Source organism: Zingiber officinale, chromosome 5B (assembly GCF_018446385.1).
Source record: "Zingiber officinale cultivar Zhangliang chromosome 5B, Zo_v1.1, whole genome shotgun sequence".
NCBI classification, from domain to species: domain Eukaryota; kingdom Viridiplantae; phylum Streptophyta; class Magnoliopsida; order Zingiberales; family Zingiberaceae; genus Zingiber; species Zingiber officinale.
Genome location: NC_055995.1, coordinates 47,886,737 through 47,901,001, shown reverse-complemented (window position 1 = coordinate 47,901,001; position 14,265 = coordinate 47,886,737). Strand labels below are relative to the sequence as shown.

Sequence of the window (14,265 nt, the reverse complement as noted above, 5' to 3'; positions counted from 1 at the left end):
GTCAAACCTCAACATTGCCCTACAAGCCGAAAAGGACGATCCCGACTCCGAAGCATCGATCGACGAAACCGAAGCGGCGCTACTGGTAAGACGTTTCAATAAATTTCTTAAAACTAATAAATTTCGATCACAGCCGGGAAAGCATCAGCGCAACAAAAGGACGGTCCGGTGTTACAACTGCAATGAAGAAGGGCACATCAAGGATGACTGCTCCAAATTAAAGAAAAAGGATAAAGAAAAGTCTCGAAGACCGACGCCCTCGAAGTGTAAGAGTCTGAAGGCTACATGGGATGAATTATCATCCTCGGAATCCGAAGTCGAAGCCTTCTTGGGATTAGCACTGATAGCCAACCATCTTTTCGAAGAAACCAGCTCAGAGATGAGCATAGATGAAGAGGGAGGATCATCATCAGAAGAAGAAAGCTGCGACGAAGGGGGAGCATCACCAAGTGAGGTAAGTAAGGTATGTGATCTCACCCCTAAGTCTTTTGAATTTATCAAAGTACTTACAAAAGATCTAGCGGAGATAGAAAAAGAAAATGTTGAATTGAAATTAAAATTAACAAAAGCATGTCCATTAGAAATGTATGATATTTTAAAATTAGAAAATGAGAAATTAAAAATTGAAATTGAAAAATTAAAAAAGAATCGAGCATTCTTAATTAAATTTCCAAAATCAAAACCTAGAGTTTATGGAAAATTAAATTGGTATATTAAAAAGCATCAGGGACAACTTAGAAAAGTTCCTAGAAACTATGTACCCCCTAAGTTCTTAATTAATCCAGTAGGAAGGAACCTTTACTAGGTTCCAAAATCATTTCTAGACTAAATATTTTTTTTAAGTTAGAGCTTACAGCGAGAAAATTAAACAATGAGTTTCTTTATGAGACTTTATCTAAGGAAGTGGTTGTTGCTCCAATAACCAAGAAGGCCTAGTGCCTCGCCACGACCTGGAAGCCAAAATATTGAAATAAAATGTTTAATTAATTTTCTGGAAAAACATTAAAATTGGAATTAAATAATGCTTTAGAAAGTTTTTCTTTAACATTTTTTTTAATTCAACAAAAATATTTTTAAACTTAGAAAAATATTTCTTGCATAAAATTTTTACTTAGGAAAAATTCTCAAATAATATTTTTTGCGTAAGTTAAAATTTCTTCTGAAATTAGAACTAAATTAGAAATTTTTTTTTCTCTTACCTAAGTTTTAACTTAGAAAATTCTTAAATTGTTTTTAACTTAGAAATTCTTTCAAAAATCTCATAAATTTGTTTTAAAAGATGTAGAATTTAGTTTCAACATGTTTTATACCCCCTTTTTGCTGTGATCAAAGGGGGAGAGATAGACACAAGTTAAGGAGGAGTTAGAAATATTTTCACATTCCGTTTGAATTTTTGATATTCTTTTCAAAAATTAATGTTGCAATTTATTTTAATTGCAAATTTATGCTTAAACCGCTAGTTTAATCATTTCTTTAAATTATTACTTGTTTGCTTTACCCTAACTTGAACTTGGGTTAATGCACATCAAAAAGGAGGAGATTGTTGGACCCCGTGATTGTTTTGATATGATGAACCAAGTTATGTTAGGTCCTGTTTGTTATTTGATCCCTGTGTCTAAGTGTGCAGGAACTTAGGAACGCAGGAAGTCGAGCGGAAGACGCAGCTAGTGAGAAGGACGGCACGGGAAGGGAGCCGACGGGCTCGGTGCGTCCGAAAGACGAAAGAGCTACGGAAGAGTACACCGGTGGACGAATAGAACGTGCGCGGAGTTCGAAGGATGAGAAGCCGGGTCGGAAGCTTGCTCAAAGAGAAGGCCGAAAATTAGGTTCGGGTGAGTCCTATTTCGGTTGGCCGAAATCACCCAAGCGATCGGAGCTTCGGAAGAAGTGGAAAAAGAGAAGCTGAAAACTATTTCTACCATACGGTATTTATACCATGCAGTCCGAGGTGCCTTAGACCAGTCTGAGGCGCCTCAGACCAGTCCGAGGCGCCTCCATCACCTTGAAGGCGCCTCAGACCAGTCCGAGGCGCCTTCAAGAGCATTGGAGGCGCCTCAGACCCAATCTTCGTGACCGTTTGCAACCGGATAGAGTTTTATCCGGTCAAACTGCTTGGAGGCGCCCTCAACCCTCTTGGAGGCGCCTTCAACACTCAGGATAAGATTTCCAGGAGCTATATAAAGGACCTTGGAGCTAGGAAATTGAAGAATCAACTCTATAACAACTTCCTAACAACTTCTATGCTCTCTTATTGTGTAAAAGGCTTCTCCGCCTTTAGAGAAGGAGATTTTTCTAGGTTGTAACCAACCCCCTGGGTTGTAACCAAGTTAATTTCTAGTCTCCCTTTTATTTCTTGTTATTTTTCTTTTATTATTATTGCTATCTTTTTGAGTTGAAAGTCTTGAGGAGGGTATACCCTATTTTACAAGCAATTCACCCCCTTTTGCCGACCCCTCTGCTCAACAGATTGTTGGTGTCAACCACAACTAGAAGTACAAGAAAGTGGTTGAAACGGGGGGGCAAGGTGTATCTTGCCTTGCCCCCTTCAACACTTAAGTCAGATCTAGAAAAAAAAAAGTTGAAGAAGAGAGTAAATGAGTAAAAGTAGTGGAATCTAGTGAATCACATACCCTTCCGTGATGAGACTGTTATCTTATATATGGAAGGAGAAAACATGCAAGGTTCCTAACAAACACAATTTTTGTAATTAGTGCACCTCCTTCTTTACTCGGTGCCATTATGCCTTTGCAACCAGTGCCTCCTCTTTAATTGTCGCCATTATTGATGGTGACACCAATCTTCTACTTACTGCTACCTTTTCCATAATCGGTACCTCCCTTATCTTGTAACTGAACTAAACTCCTCTTGAGGACGAACTCAGGAGGGTCAATCCAACTTGGTCTGAGCTTGCCCGAGTTAAACCAACTTGAATCGAATTCTGTTAGGCATGAGATAGAAAGTCTAAACAAGTCAAGGAAAACTAGATATTGATAATGGTGAAATCCTGATACGTCAAGGTTAACCGAATGTATGCACAAGAAGTGAAGTTCAAATATGTCAAAGAGAATCAAATGTTTGGCAATAGTGAGTCTTGGCAGGCCAAGATTAATCAGATGCTAGGTAAGTAAAGTCCTAGCAGGTCAAGGTTGACCGGATGCTTGGCGGATGACGTCTTGATAAGTTGAAGTCTTGATAGTGAACTAGATACTAGGCAAGATTATATTTCAATCTTGGCAAGGCTGGAACATAAGTATTAGTCGACTACTAAGGGAATAACAATAAAATAATGGACCATAAACCATGAGTTTAAGGTGTTGTATGCATATGTTTTGTTTCTCGTTGCATATTGACTTGTTATAGACGAGCATACGATTAACGATTGAGAAACGAAATGAAATAATACTATTCACCCCCTTCTAGCGGCATCACAACCCCAAAAAGTGGTATCATAATGAGGTCGCACTTTATCGGACATAAGAGCACAATGCTAGATGAAGAAGGAAAAGCTACTATTTCAAAATGGATCCCAAAGATAGATTTGAATACAACACCCAGATACCTCCACCATTCAGAATGAGAAATTTTGAATATTAGAGATCATGGATAGATATTTCATGATGATGGACATTGATAATTGATTCATTCTAATAGAGAGATTTGAAACCCCAAAGGATATCAAAGGAAGACTCCCAAAGTAAAAGAATGTACAAAGGAGCAAGTTCAAAAATCAGAGGCAAATAGCAAGGTAGCACAAATATTTAAAAACACTTTATCTAACAATATATTGTGCAAGGTAGGTGAGTACTGGGATACCAAGAAATTATGTATGGAGCTAATTGACCATAAGAGCAAATGTCCAAAAATGAAAAAAAAAAAAAAAAAACTCATGTCGTACCTAAGGCAAAGGAGAAGTCAGAGGAAGTCAAATCCTTAGTACGAAAGGGCAAGGAGCCCATAGTGTGTTTCTCGTGCAATCAACAAGGATATTACCGAAACCATGTCCAAGGAAGAGGAACAAAACTAAGGACCAAAGAGGAAGCTTAAACTTACAGGGAGCTTCTAAGGTCCAAGGTATCACCTATTTAATGCCATTTCATTATGTAATGATAAAAAAACATGCTAAAAGTAAATTTTATAATCTTAATGCTAGGTTGTTCCCCAAAAGGAATGTGTTGCAGGATTCGACTGTAACACGGTAAGGATCACTACATCTCTAAAACTCGGGTACAGTACTAAATATATAAGAGTTCGTGCTGCAGGATTAACTGTAATATATCGGGAAAGATCCCTACATCTCCATGAGAACTTAAGTGCAGTGTTAAATTGGCAGCAGTTCTCACACTATAGGTTGGATAAGAACAAATATTATAGGAAAACTAATAGTCTAAGATTTGAAACATGAAATATAGGAACTCTCACGGATAAATTAATAGAGGTAGTAGATATTAGAGAACTCGGATTTTAAGTTATGGTACATAGGAAATAGTAAAACAAAAGATAAAGTAGGTATTGTTGTAGAAAATTCGTTTAAGGATGAAGTTACAAGAGTAGTTAGAAAAGGGTATAGAATTATTGCCCTTAAGATAATAGTGGTGAAAGAAACTATGAGCATAATTAGTATATATGCACCATAAGTAGGATTAAATGAAGTTACCAAATCAAAGTTTTGGGACGAGCTAGATGAAGTATTACAAAATATTATACCAAATGAAATAATTTTAATAGGAGGTGATCTAAATGAATATGTCAGAGTGAAAAATGAGGAATGTAAGAGGGTATATGAGGGTTATGGATTTGGAACGAGAAATAAAGAAGGGATAACATATGACCTTATATTAGCTAATGTTTTTTAAGAAAAAAGAAAAACATTTGGTCATGTACAAAAGTGGAAATAATAAATCTCAAATTGACTTTCTTATGATTAGGAAGATGGATAGTGATGCGGGGATGAGATGAGCAAAAGTGGAAGGGAGGGTATTTTCGTCATTTGGCATATTAAGGGTTTGGTTTTTTAAGGGGCACTGTTCATTGTGAGCAGAGGAGGCAATTTTTGGCTGGCGCCAGCCTCGCACGCGAGAGAGGGGTCTCCTCCTCCACGCCCACCGTCACTCCCCCTCTTCTCGCCAACGTATACCTCTACCACCTCCGCCTTTCTTGACGCTGCCACTGCCTCCACCAGCGTGCGTCACCGCGGCCTCCACGCACCACAGCCGGTAGGCTCCGCCACCAGCGCACGCCGCCGCCCCCAACGAGCACCGATGCCTCCTCCAGGGGCCTCCGGTAGGCCGTTGTTGCCTTCTCTTCCCACTGTGCGCCGGCGGCATCGCCGTCTTCACCGGCCGCTGCTCTCTAGACATCGCCCCCAACGATCAACAACTCCAGCATCCGCCACCTATAGTTCCTACTGCCACCTCTTACAGCGGCTACCGCCACCTCTTCCAACGACCGCCGATGCCTCCAGCGGCCGCTGACGCCGCCCCCCAACGGTTGTCGCCGTTGTCGCAGTCGACCCCATTGGCTGGTACCACTGTCGCTGCCCCTAGCGGCTGCCGTTGCCGCCTTATCCATGCTCTTCGCCCTTCGAGAAGCCGCCGCCCGAGTTCTTAGCCTCCACAGTATTTATCTGCTTCAGCCTGCGAGTCGATAAGGTGTTAGGCCTTCGTGTCGTTATTCTGGCCTTCGAGCCACCGTTGTGTTTCGGCCTGCACGCCGTTGTGGTGTGTTCGGCCTGTGTGCCGATATTGTATCCCGGCCTGCGTGCCAACGTCATCTCTCGGCCAGTGTGCCGCTATTGTCTCTCAGTCGGTATGTTGTTTGCCGGATCCAGGTCACGCTCAACTCTCGGCAGTCAGATCCGGCTGGCACATTCATCTGTCTTTCAGGGTCGCGATGACTTAATCAGCACCGCGATCAGAGTCACAGGCTCAATTGTGAAGACTTCCGCGTCGATCGGCCGGGATTATATTTGCAAAGACTCCTGTGCCGATCGGCCGGGTGTACATTATCTAAGCCACGAGCTCATTGACGAAGACTCCCGTGCCGATCGGCCGGATGTATATTATTTGAGCCACAGGCTCATTGTCGAATACTCCCGTGCCGATCGACCGGGTTTATATTTTATTAGAGTCATGAGCTCATTGACGAAGACTCCCATGCCGATCGGCCGGGTGTATATTATCTGAGTCATAGGCTCATTGTCGAAGACTCCCGTACTGATCGGTCGGGTTTATATTTTATTAGAACCACGAGCTCATTGACCAAGACTCCCGTGCCGATCGACAGGTGTATATTATCTAAGCCACGAGCTCATTGATGAAGACTCCCGTGCCGATCGGCCGGGTGTATATTATCTGAGCCATAAGCTCATTGACGAAGACTCCCATGCCGATCGGTCGGGTGTATATTATCTGAGCCACAGGCTCATTGTTGAAGACTCCCGTGCCGATCGACCGGATTTATATTTTATTAGAGCCACGAGCTTATTGACGAAGACTCTCGTGCCGATTGGTTGGGTGTATATTATCTGAGCCACAGGCTCATTGTCGAAGACTCCCGTGCCGATCGGCCGGGTTTATATTTTATTAGAGCCACAAGCTCATTGACGAAGACTCCCGTGTCGATCGGTCGGGTGTATATTTTCTGAGCCATGAGCTCATTGACGAAGACTCCCGTGCCGATCGGTCGGGTTTGAGTTATATTAGAAGACCGTCGAGCGGTGACGTTAAACCCCAGAGTCGAGCGGCGACTATAAATCCCTGTGAACACCGTCGAGCGGCGACGTTAAACCCAGGTCTCTACCGACGGTCGAGCGATGACCTTAAACCCCCGCCTTAAAAGATCGTCGAGCGGCGACGTTAAACCCAAGTCTCCACCGACGGTTGAGCGGTGACCTTAAACCCCCGCCTTAGAAGATCGTTGAGCGACGACGTTAAACCCAGGTCTCCACCGACGGTCGAGCGACGACCTTAAACCCCCGCTTTAGAAGACCGTCGAGCGGCGACGTTAAACCTAGATCTCCACCGGCAGTCGAGCAGCGACCTTAAACTCGTGTCTTCACCGACCAGCTTATCAGAGCATCTATCTCCCCCGTTCGAGGTCGAGTGGTCTTCACTGGTCTTGGACCAGCTTCAGATATTTGATTTCCCCCGTTCGGGGTCGAGTGGTCTTCACTGGTCTCGAACCAGCTTAGCAGAGCATATATCTCCCCCGTTCGGGGCCGAGTGGTCTTCACTGGTCTTGGACCAGCATATCGGATCTCATATCCCCCCGTTCGGGGTCGAACAGTCTTCACTGGTCGCGGACCAGCATATCAGATTCTATCTCCCCCGTTAGGGGTTAAGCGGAAGGCTTTTAAGCTCCAACAAATGATAAAGGCAAGCTCATCAAGAAGAGCAAATGGACTCAAGAGCAATTCCAAAAATGTGAGGTCAATGATAAAGTGACCAAGCTATTGGTCGATTTATTGCCTAGCAACATCTTGAGTAAGATAGGAGAATTTGAGAATGCCAAGAAACTTTGGAGCAAATTGGCAAAAATTCATGAAGAACCCTCCACTACACCAAATCAAGACAAATTCAAAGAGGGCAAGTTAAGAGATGCTCAACATCGGAAGAAGAAGATCAAGAAGCTTCATCCTCAATGGAGTGCAATGAAAAAGGCAAAAAGGGAGCATACTCTTTGTCTTGCATGCAAAAAGATGAAGATGAAGATGAAGAGACCTCCACCTCTAGGATTAAGGGGGAGCGTCATTTATTGACACTAGAGCAAGAAGAAGCTTTTACTTTCGGGCCAAATGAAGAGGAAGATGATGTCACCTCCACAAGTCAAGAAAAATCAAATGGAGAATCATGTGTCACCCCTACAAGTGAAGGTATAGAAATTTCAATTAGTAATAATAAAAATCATATTATTTGCTTTGAGTGTAGGGAGAAAGGGCATTACAAAAGCAAGTGTCCTAAGTTGACTAAGGAAAAAGGTCAACTGGCACCAAAGGCGAAGGAGAAGCCGAAGAAGGTCGGTCCCGTGGTGCGCAAAGGCAAGGAGCACATTGTGTGCTTCTCTTATAAACAAAATGGACATTACCGGAGTCAATGTCTAAAGGGGAAGAATCCGGCCAAAGTCAAAAGAGGAAGCTCGAGGCTCGAGTCAAGGGAGAGCTTCTAAGGGGAAACTCAAGGTATCATTTATTGAACCAATTCCTTTGACCCATGATAAAAAGTATGCTAGATCTAGTTTATATCACTTTAATGCTATTTATCATAAAAATAGGGAGCATGATAGAGTTAAAGAAAAATATGTAGTTTACCATGCTAAGACTACCTCACTTAATATTAGGAAGGTAGATAACAATTTAGGCAAAAATTTTAAGGATTTTAGATATGTGCCTAAAAATAAAAATACTCATGGAAATCAAGAAAAATCTAAATCAAAGGATTTAAGATTGGAAAATCAAGTCTTGAGGTCAAGGCTTGAAAAATTAGAAAAGAACCTTAAAGAATGAAAAATAGTTTTAAAGGGTTAAATGAGCACAACCTAGGTTTAAGAATGCGAGAATCATCCAATGGCCATAAAGGTTTGGAATACAAACCTAAAACTAAGAAGAATGTCTCTTCTTATCATAGGATTCCATATAACTATGGAACTAACCCTAGGTCTAGCGGTCAAGCCAAGGTTACAAGGGAGGTCATCCCTAGAACTAACCTTGAAAAGACAAATGTGATTAACACTTTTAAGAGGCCTAAGAAAGTCACTAAGAATGTCACAAGGGAAGTTATCCCTAGAGTTGACCTAGAAGAAATGAGTGTGAAGTCTAGGAAGGTCATTAGGAAGGTATCAAGGGAACTTATCCCTAATGAATACCTAAAATATCCAAGGAGTACCAATCGGTTTTGGGTTCCTAAGAGTATTTTCTCTATACCCTAGATGGGTTTAGAGAGTGTCAACTCTAATTGAAATGGTAGCTAACCCAATTTTTATGAAGTTGACACTTGCAAGACATTTTCAAGGTAGTTGTACTACTTGAAAAATGAGAAGGATTTAATGGTTACTCTTTTAAATAGTAAAATATGTCAAAATTTGAGTAATTGGACTTAGTTTAAATTGACACAAATTAGAAAAAAGGAAAAGAAATGCCAAGTGGATAATCAATTTAACAATGCCTAGATAGATATGCATTTGCATGCTATGATATGAATTTGCAGGCTTATGTTTAGGTTTGCGATTATGTCATGTTTAAGTTTCCATGAATGCTCATGCTATGTTGATGCATAAGTCTATGCTTAAGCTTATGTTATAAATTTGCATACTTAGGTTAAAATTTACGATTATGCCCATGTTTAAGTAGTGTTCAAGCTGGGAGTAAGTGCATGATTATGCTTATGTCCATGTTATTGTAATTATGATAGGGAATTTGTGTGAAACCATTGCACGCATATAAGTAGGACGTGTACCTAACAAAAAAAACTAACAAGGTCATTGTATGAGTATGGATAACCAGGTTTTAATGATTATGCATGATATGAATTTTATAATAATTAATGACTTTATATGTTAGGGATTTTATGATAATTAATGATTATGCATGTTATGGATTTTATGATAAATAATGATTGTGCATGTTATAACTTTTGTTATGGGTTGAGTTATAAACCAGGGACCTAAGCCTGGGGAGCTCACCAAAATCTACGCGGTTGAGTGTGACTAGTGTCCATAGCCCCGAGAGCTCACTAAAACTTATGCGGTTGAGTGTGACCGATGCCCATAGATCGGGAGCTCACCAAAATCTACGCGATTGAGTGTGACCGGTGTCCATAGTCCTGGTGCTCAACAAAATATATGTGGTTGAGTGTGACCGGTGTCCATAGCCCCGGGAGCACACCAAAATCTATGTGTTTGAGTATGACCGGAGTCCTAGGCCTGGGAGCTTGCCTATCCTATGGGGTTATGCTTATGTTTATGCTTATGTACATGTTCATGATTAAGTCTATTCTTATGTGTATGTTTATGCCATGCAAGTATACTTATGCCAATGCTTATGAACATGCTCATGATCAAGTCTATTATTATGCTAAGTTCATTTATATGCTTATGTTTATGCTCTCATATTTATGTCAATGTCTATGCTTACGTTCACGGTATGTTAGTAAGAAGGTCCCAAATTACTTAAAATGTAGTTTCCCTTAATACACTAGATTATAGGCGCTAACTATGAAATAACACGATTTCGAATATACTGAGTCTCTCGACTCACAAATTTTAACTTTTTACGGACAATGGGACGAATGAGATAAGAGGTATTGACCCAACTCGGAACAATGGCAGTATAACCCGAAGACCTTCCAGTTTAGTTTTCGCATTATTTTATGTTTTAAGAACCATTTATGTAACTTCGTTGAATTGAGATCACTATAGAAGTATGTGCAAGTGACATCTACAGTTATATTTATATGCATTGTTATGAAAGAAAATGCAAACAAAAAAAAACTACAGACCTAACACCTTTGGATGCATCAAACTCTCTAAGATGCAACACATGTTATCCTTCACTAAGTCACCTATGTAGTCCACTACTTTTCAAGCAACCCTACAATATTCTTTCTATTAGGTCCTCAGTCCTTTGAATGCATCAAGGTTTCCAATCTTACTCCACATGTCTTCCTTCATAAGGTCACCTATGGAGATCTCCTAGTTCTATGCCATCAAAGCTTTTGAACCGTCAACTTGATCTATGCTTCTTGTCCTAAAGTCCACGACACTTGGATTTTACTAGTCGCTCATCTTTCACCAATCACCTCTGAGTCTATCTTATACCAAACCTTTAAGTCATTGAGTCAAACCAAAACAAATTGGTCATGCTAAGTCCACCATTATAACTTCACCTGTTGGGTCACAAGCTCCATGTGTGATCTAACAAGTTCTTGTAAGTTAAATGGGTACACAAAGTTTAAAATTTAAAGATGTACTGAAATTTTAGATTTTTACTAGAACAATACTATTTCAGTATCATGCGGATGTTCCAAGATATGGTGTGGGTGGAGATTTATCGGGTAAAGAAGGAAAATGAAGAAAAAAAAAGAGAAAACATACATATACTTAAATTTGATCCCTCATCTGAAATGATACATATATAATATTGTATTGCAGGGCGCAAGCTACAAAAAGTAGCAAACATCATATTAATTCATTTCTCTAGCATGTCAAGGAATAACAAATGCTAGTATGGCATGCTACTCATCCATATGATTGACACGACACAAGATATATGACTTATGTAAATTGATATCGAATTTTGAAAATTTATCGGAATGAAATGTTTCAACTATGTTGCTCGACATGGAATGAGATTTCAAATCATATGTATACATATTAATTACCATGTTGCTCGGCACGGTATGTTCAAATCATGTGCATGTTTATCAGTAACACACAGACAAATTTAACTTAAGCCCTTTACCAAACAAGTCAAAACATCCTTATTATAACATGGTCAAACCCCACCCAGTTATAAACATTGTTGTACTAACAATCTCACCAAACTATTTGGGAGCATTGTCGCACCAACAATTCGATACACAATGCTAATTACATAGGCTCTTCTAAAAAGAAGATCTATATCATATTGCTGAATCCTTTTAGAATATAATATAATATCTTAAAAAGAAAGGAGCAACTAATAATAGCTGATTATAACACAAAAGTAGAGTATAGAGCTATACTCTAGCTATATATGCATGTATTTATGACAAATGGTAGATAATTGGGTTCTTTAATGTTCCTTTGGAGTCGTGAACCTATATTGTGATTATCAAATTTTTATACACATTACTTTAAATCTAATATTTCATGATAAAGAAACATACAAAGGGCAAGAAAACAAAGTGCATATAGAGGCTTTTGGTGCTTTATCAAGGAGAATGCAAACAAAAGAAGATGTTTGAGTTTAATATTCCATGAGAGAACAAAGTATATAGAAGTGGATTGTTGCTCTATTACCGAGAAGGTGTAGGCCAAAGAGAACATTTACCACTTCTATTATCTTTTAGAGGACTTGTGTATATTTGTAACAAGTTTAGATTTTATAATTTTTAAATGCGTTTGAGGAAGAGTGTTGAGAGCCTAATTATGAATAGATTAGAGCCAGCAAACTTAAGGATGTAGACATGAAAAAGGAGAATAGGCAATAATAAAGGGACTATCTACTAAGTTAGATTAGGTATGGCTCTGATGGAGAACTTGGAAAATCCCAATTTATTTTAATTTCAACCACCATGCCATTATAGAATGTAGAATTATTAACCATGCGCCACCATGCGCCTGTATAGAGTGAGACAACAAATTCATCTCTGGATCTAATAATCATGCCATAAAGTAGTTTGTAATGTGGTTTATCTTATAGTGCATACATCAGAGTTGGTAACTATGTTGTGGATGGTTGATTGTCATTACTCTTGTTGCTGATTTTAATAGTACGTTAGTAATTAGTTTACCAAACTAAAATCAATTCCAAATTGTTATTATTTATGATAAGAAGAAGCAAAACAATTGAGGCAATAATCATGTTGATAACCACCACAATTTATATAGATTTTAGGTTTTCCATAGTGATGCATAACAAAACAACTTTCATTATGCCAATTCGTTGAGATTCATTTTAAAAAGTTCATCATATGTTTTGTTTTTTTTTTCCAATTGCAAGAGGATAGGATAATCCTGTCATAAATGACTGAAACAATTGGAAAGGAATCAGCATAGGGAACTAACCCAAGACACAGTCTGGCAATCATGACCTTACTACTGTCATTGAAACAGGAATTCAATCCAAACTCGTACTGCCAAAAGAACTCACAATTGTCAGCTCAAAGAAAACAAGCACAATCGTATTTCAAAACAATAACTGAGAAAGACAAGAACTGACCCATATCCACAGAAAATATATCAGCTGGAAAGCATTCTGCAAGAAATAAAATGAATGAGTCAATGAGAAAGTCATCTGTTATGAATGAAAATGCACAATCAAGAGAGAATTTTTTTTTCTCCTTGTCGATGTGGTTATAACAGATGGAGATGAAATTGAGATGTACCTGGAACAATGTAAAGTGAATGAGAAATAGAATGAACCGAGGACGTCCAAACCAAAAGTGATGATCACTAAGCTGTACGATAGGAATTCCCTGAATCACTGCGTGCCTCTCTTTAATTTCAAGAGCCATTTGAGTGATGATAGCCTGCAACTTAGTGCCCACAGACAAGATTGTCTGCGGAAATGATAATTTCATTAGTCTGTGCAATCCAATTGGCATGTAAAACACATGCCTGTCATATGCTTCTTACAATGAGAGGTATGACTGCTATCCAAAATAAGGTATGCCACCCTGGAAGAAGAGAAGGCATTCAGATCAAAGCACACAATAGTGCTTAACATTCCAAAATTACGAATGGAATTTGAATTTGCCATAGATGCCTTGCAATTACAAACCTTTCACATTTAGAAGCAAAAACATCACTGCAGAGAACCATAGAAGAGGACTGATCATCAAGAAGGAAATAAGTCAAATTACAAAAATAATAAATCAAGGAGTAGGAGGAAACTATAAGAACTAGATTATAGAATCAGACAAATTATCATCTTCACAATTCAATCCCAACAAAACTATAAAATTTCAATAAAAAAATATATAATTAAATTTCTTTCTATATCAATTAGTATGAGACAATTAATTCAGTAAGAAACTAATTTCTTCATATGCTAATTTATTTATATAGCTTGCTTAATAAGTAAATTCTTATTATGTCCTTTTAAATACCTACTTGCTACTTGAATGATCAAGAAATGCTTCATTTTGGAAATGTTTGATGAATAGTACTATATGAATAATAGTTGCGTGAACATTAAAAAAAATCTCTAACATTTCTTTTAAGGTCAACAGTTCAGTCCGTTACAGGTGTAATTATGATGTGATATTGATATATGAACTATGTAAATGCTCATTTCCTTATTTAATGATATGTTTATGATTTGTTTTATTATGTTGTGCCTTGTATATGTTTGACGAAATGTATGTAAGATTAATACACTTAGATGTAGAGGATCGGTCACTTTTATATTTTTGCCAAGTATGTGAGGGTATGTTTACTTGTTTCTTTATAAAATGTTAAATTTGTTGAGTCTTTAGACTCACTAGATCCCTACCTGGCAATGCACACACGATAGCTCTTTACTAGACTACGTTTTGTTCCTTTTTTTTCATGATTTAAAAGGTTGGGTCT

The 14,265-nt window shown here is 38.9% G+C and overlaps 1 protein-coding gene across 1 annotated transcript in view; it reads right to left on the bottom strand.

Moving 5' to 3' along the window:
- Window positions 1–14,265, bottom strand: part of LOC121987383 (MLO-like protein 9) — a 94,309-nt gene that overhangs the window by 64,044 nt on the left and 16,000 nt on the right. Inside the window, exons 10-14 of the mRNA XM_042541204.1 lie at window positions 13,475–13,524; window positions 13,330–13,370; window positions 13,080–13,253; window positions 12,914–12,949; window positions 12,760–12,827 (exon numbers count right to left, since the gene is read on the bottom strand). Of these exons, the coding sequence (XP_042397138.1) occupies window positions 12,760–12,827; window positions 12,914–12,949; window positions 13,080–13,253; window positions 13,330–13,370; window positions 13,475–13,524 (369 nt within the window). The remainder of the gene's footprint in view (window positions 1–12,759; window positions 12,828–12,913; window positions 12,950–13,079; window positions 13,254–13,329; window positions 13,371–13,474; window positions 13,525–14,265) is intronic.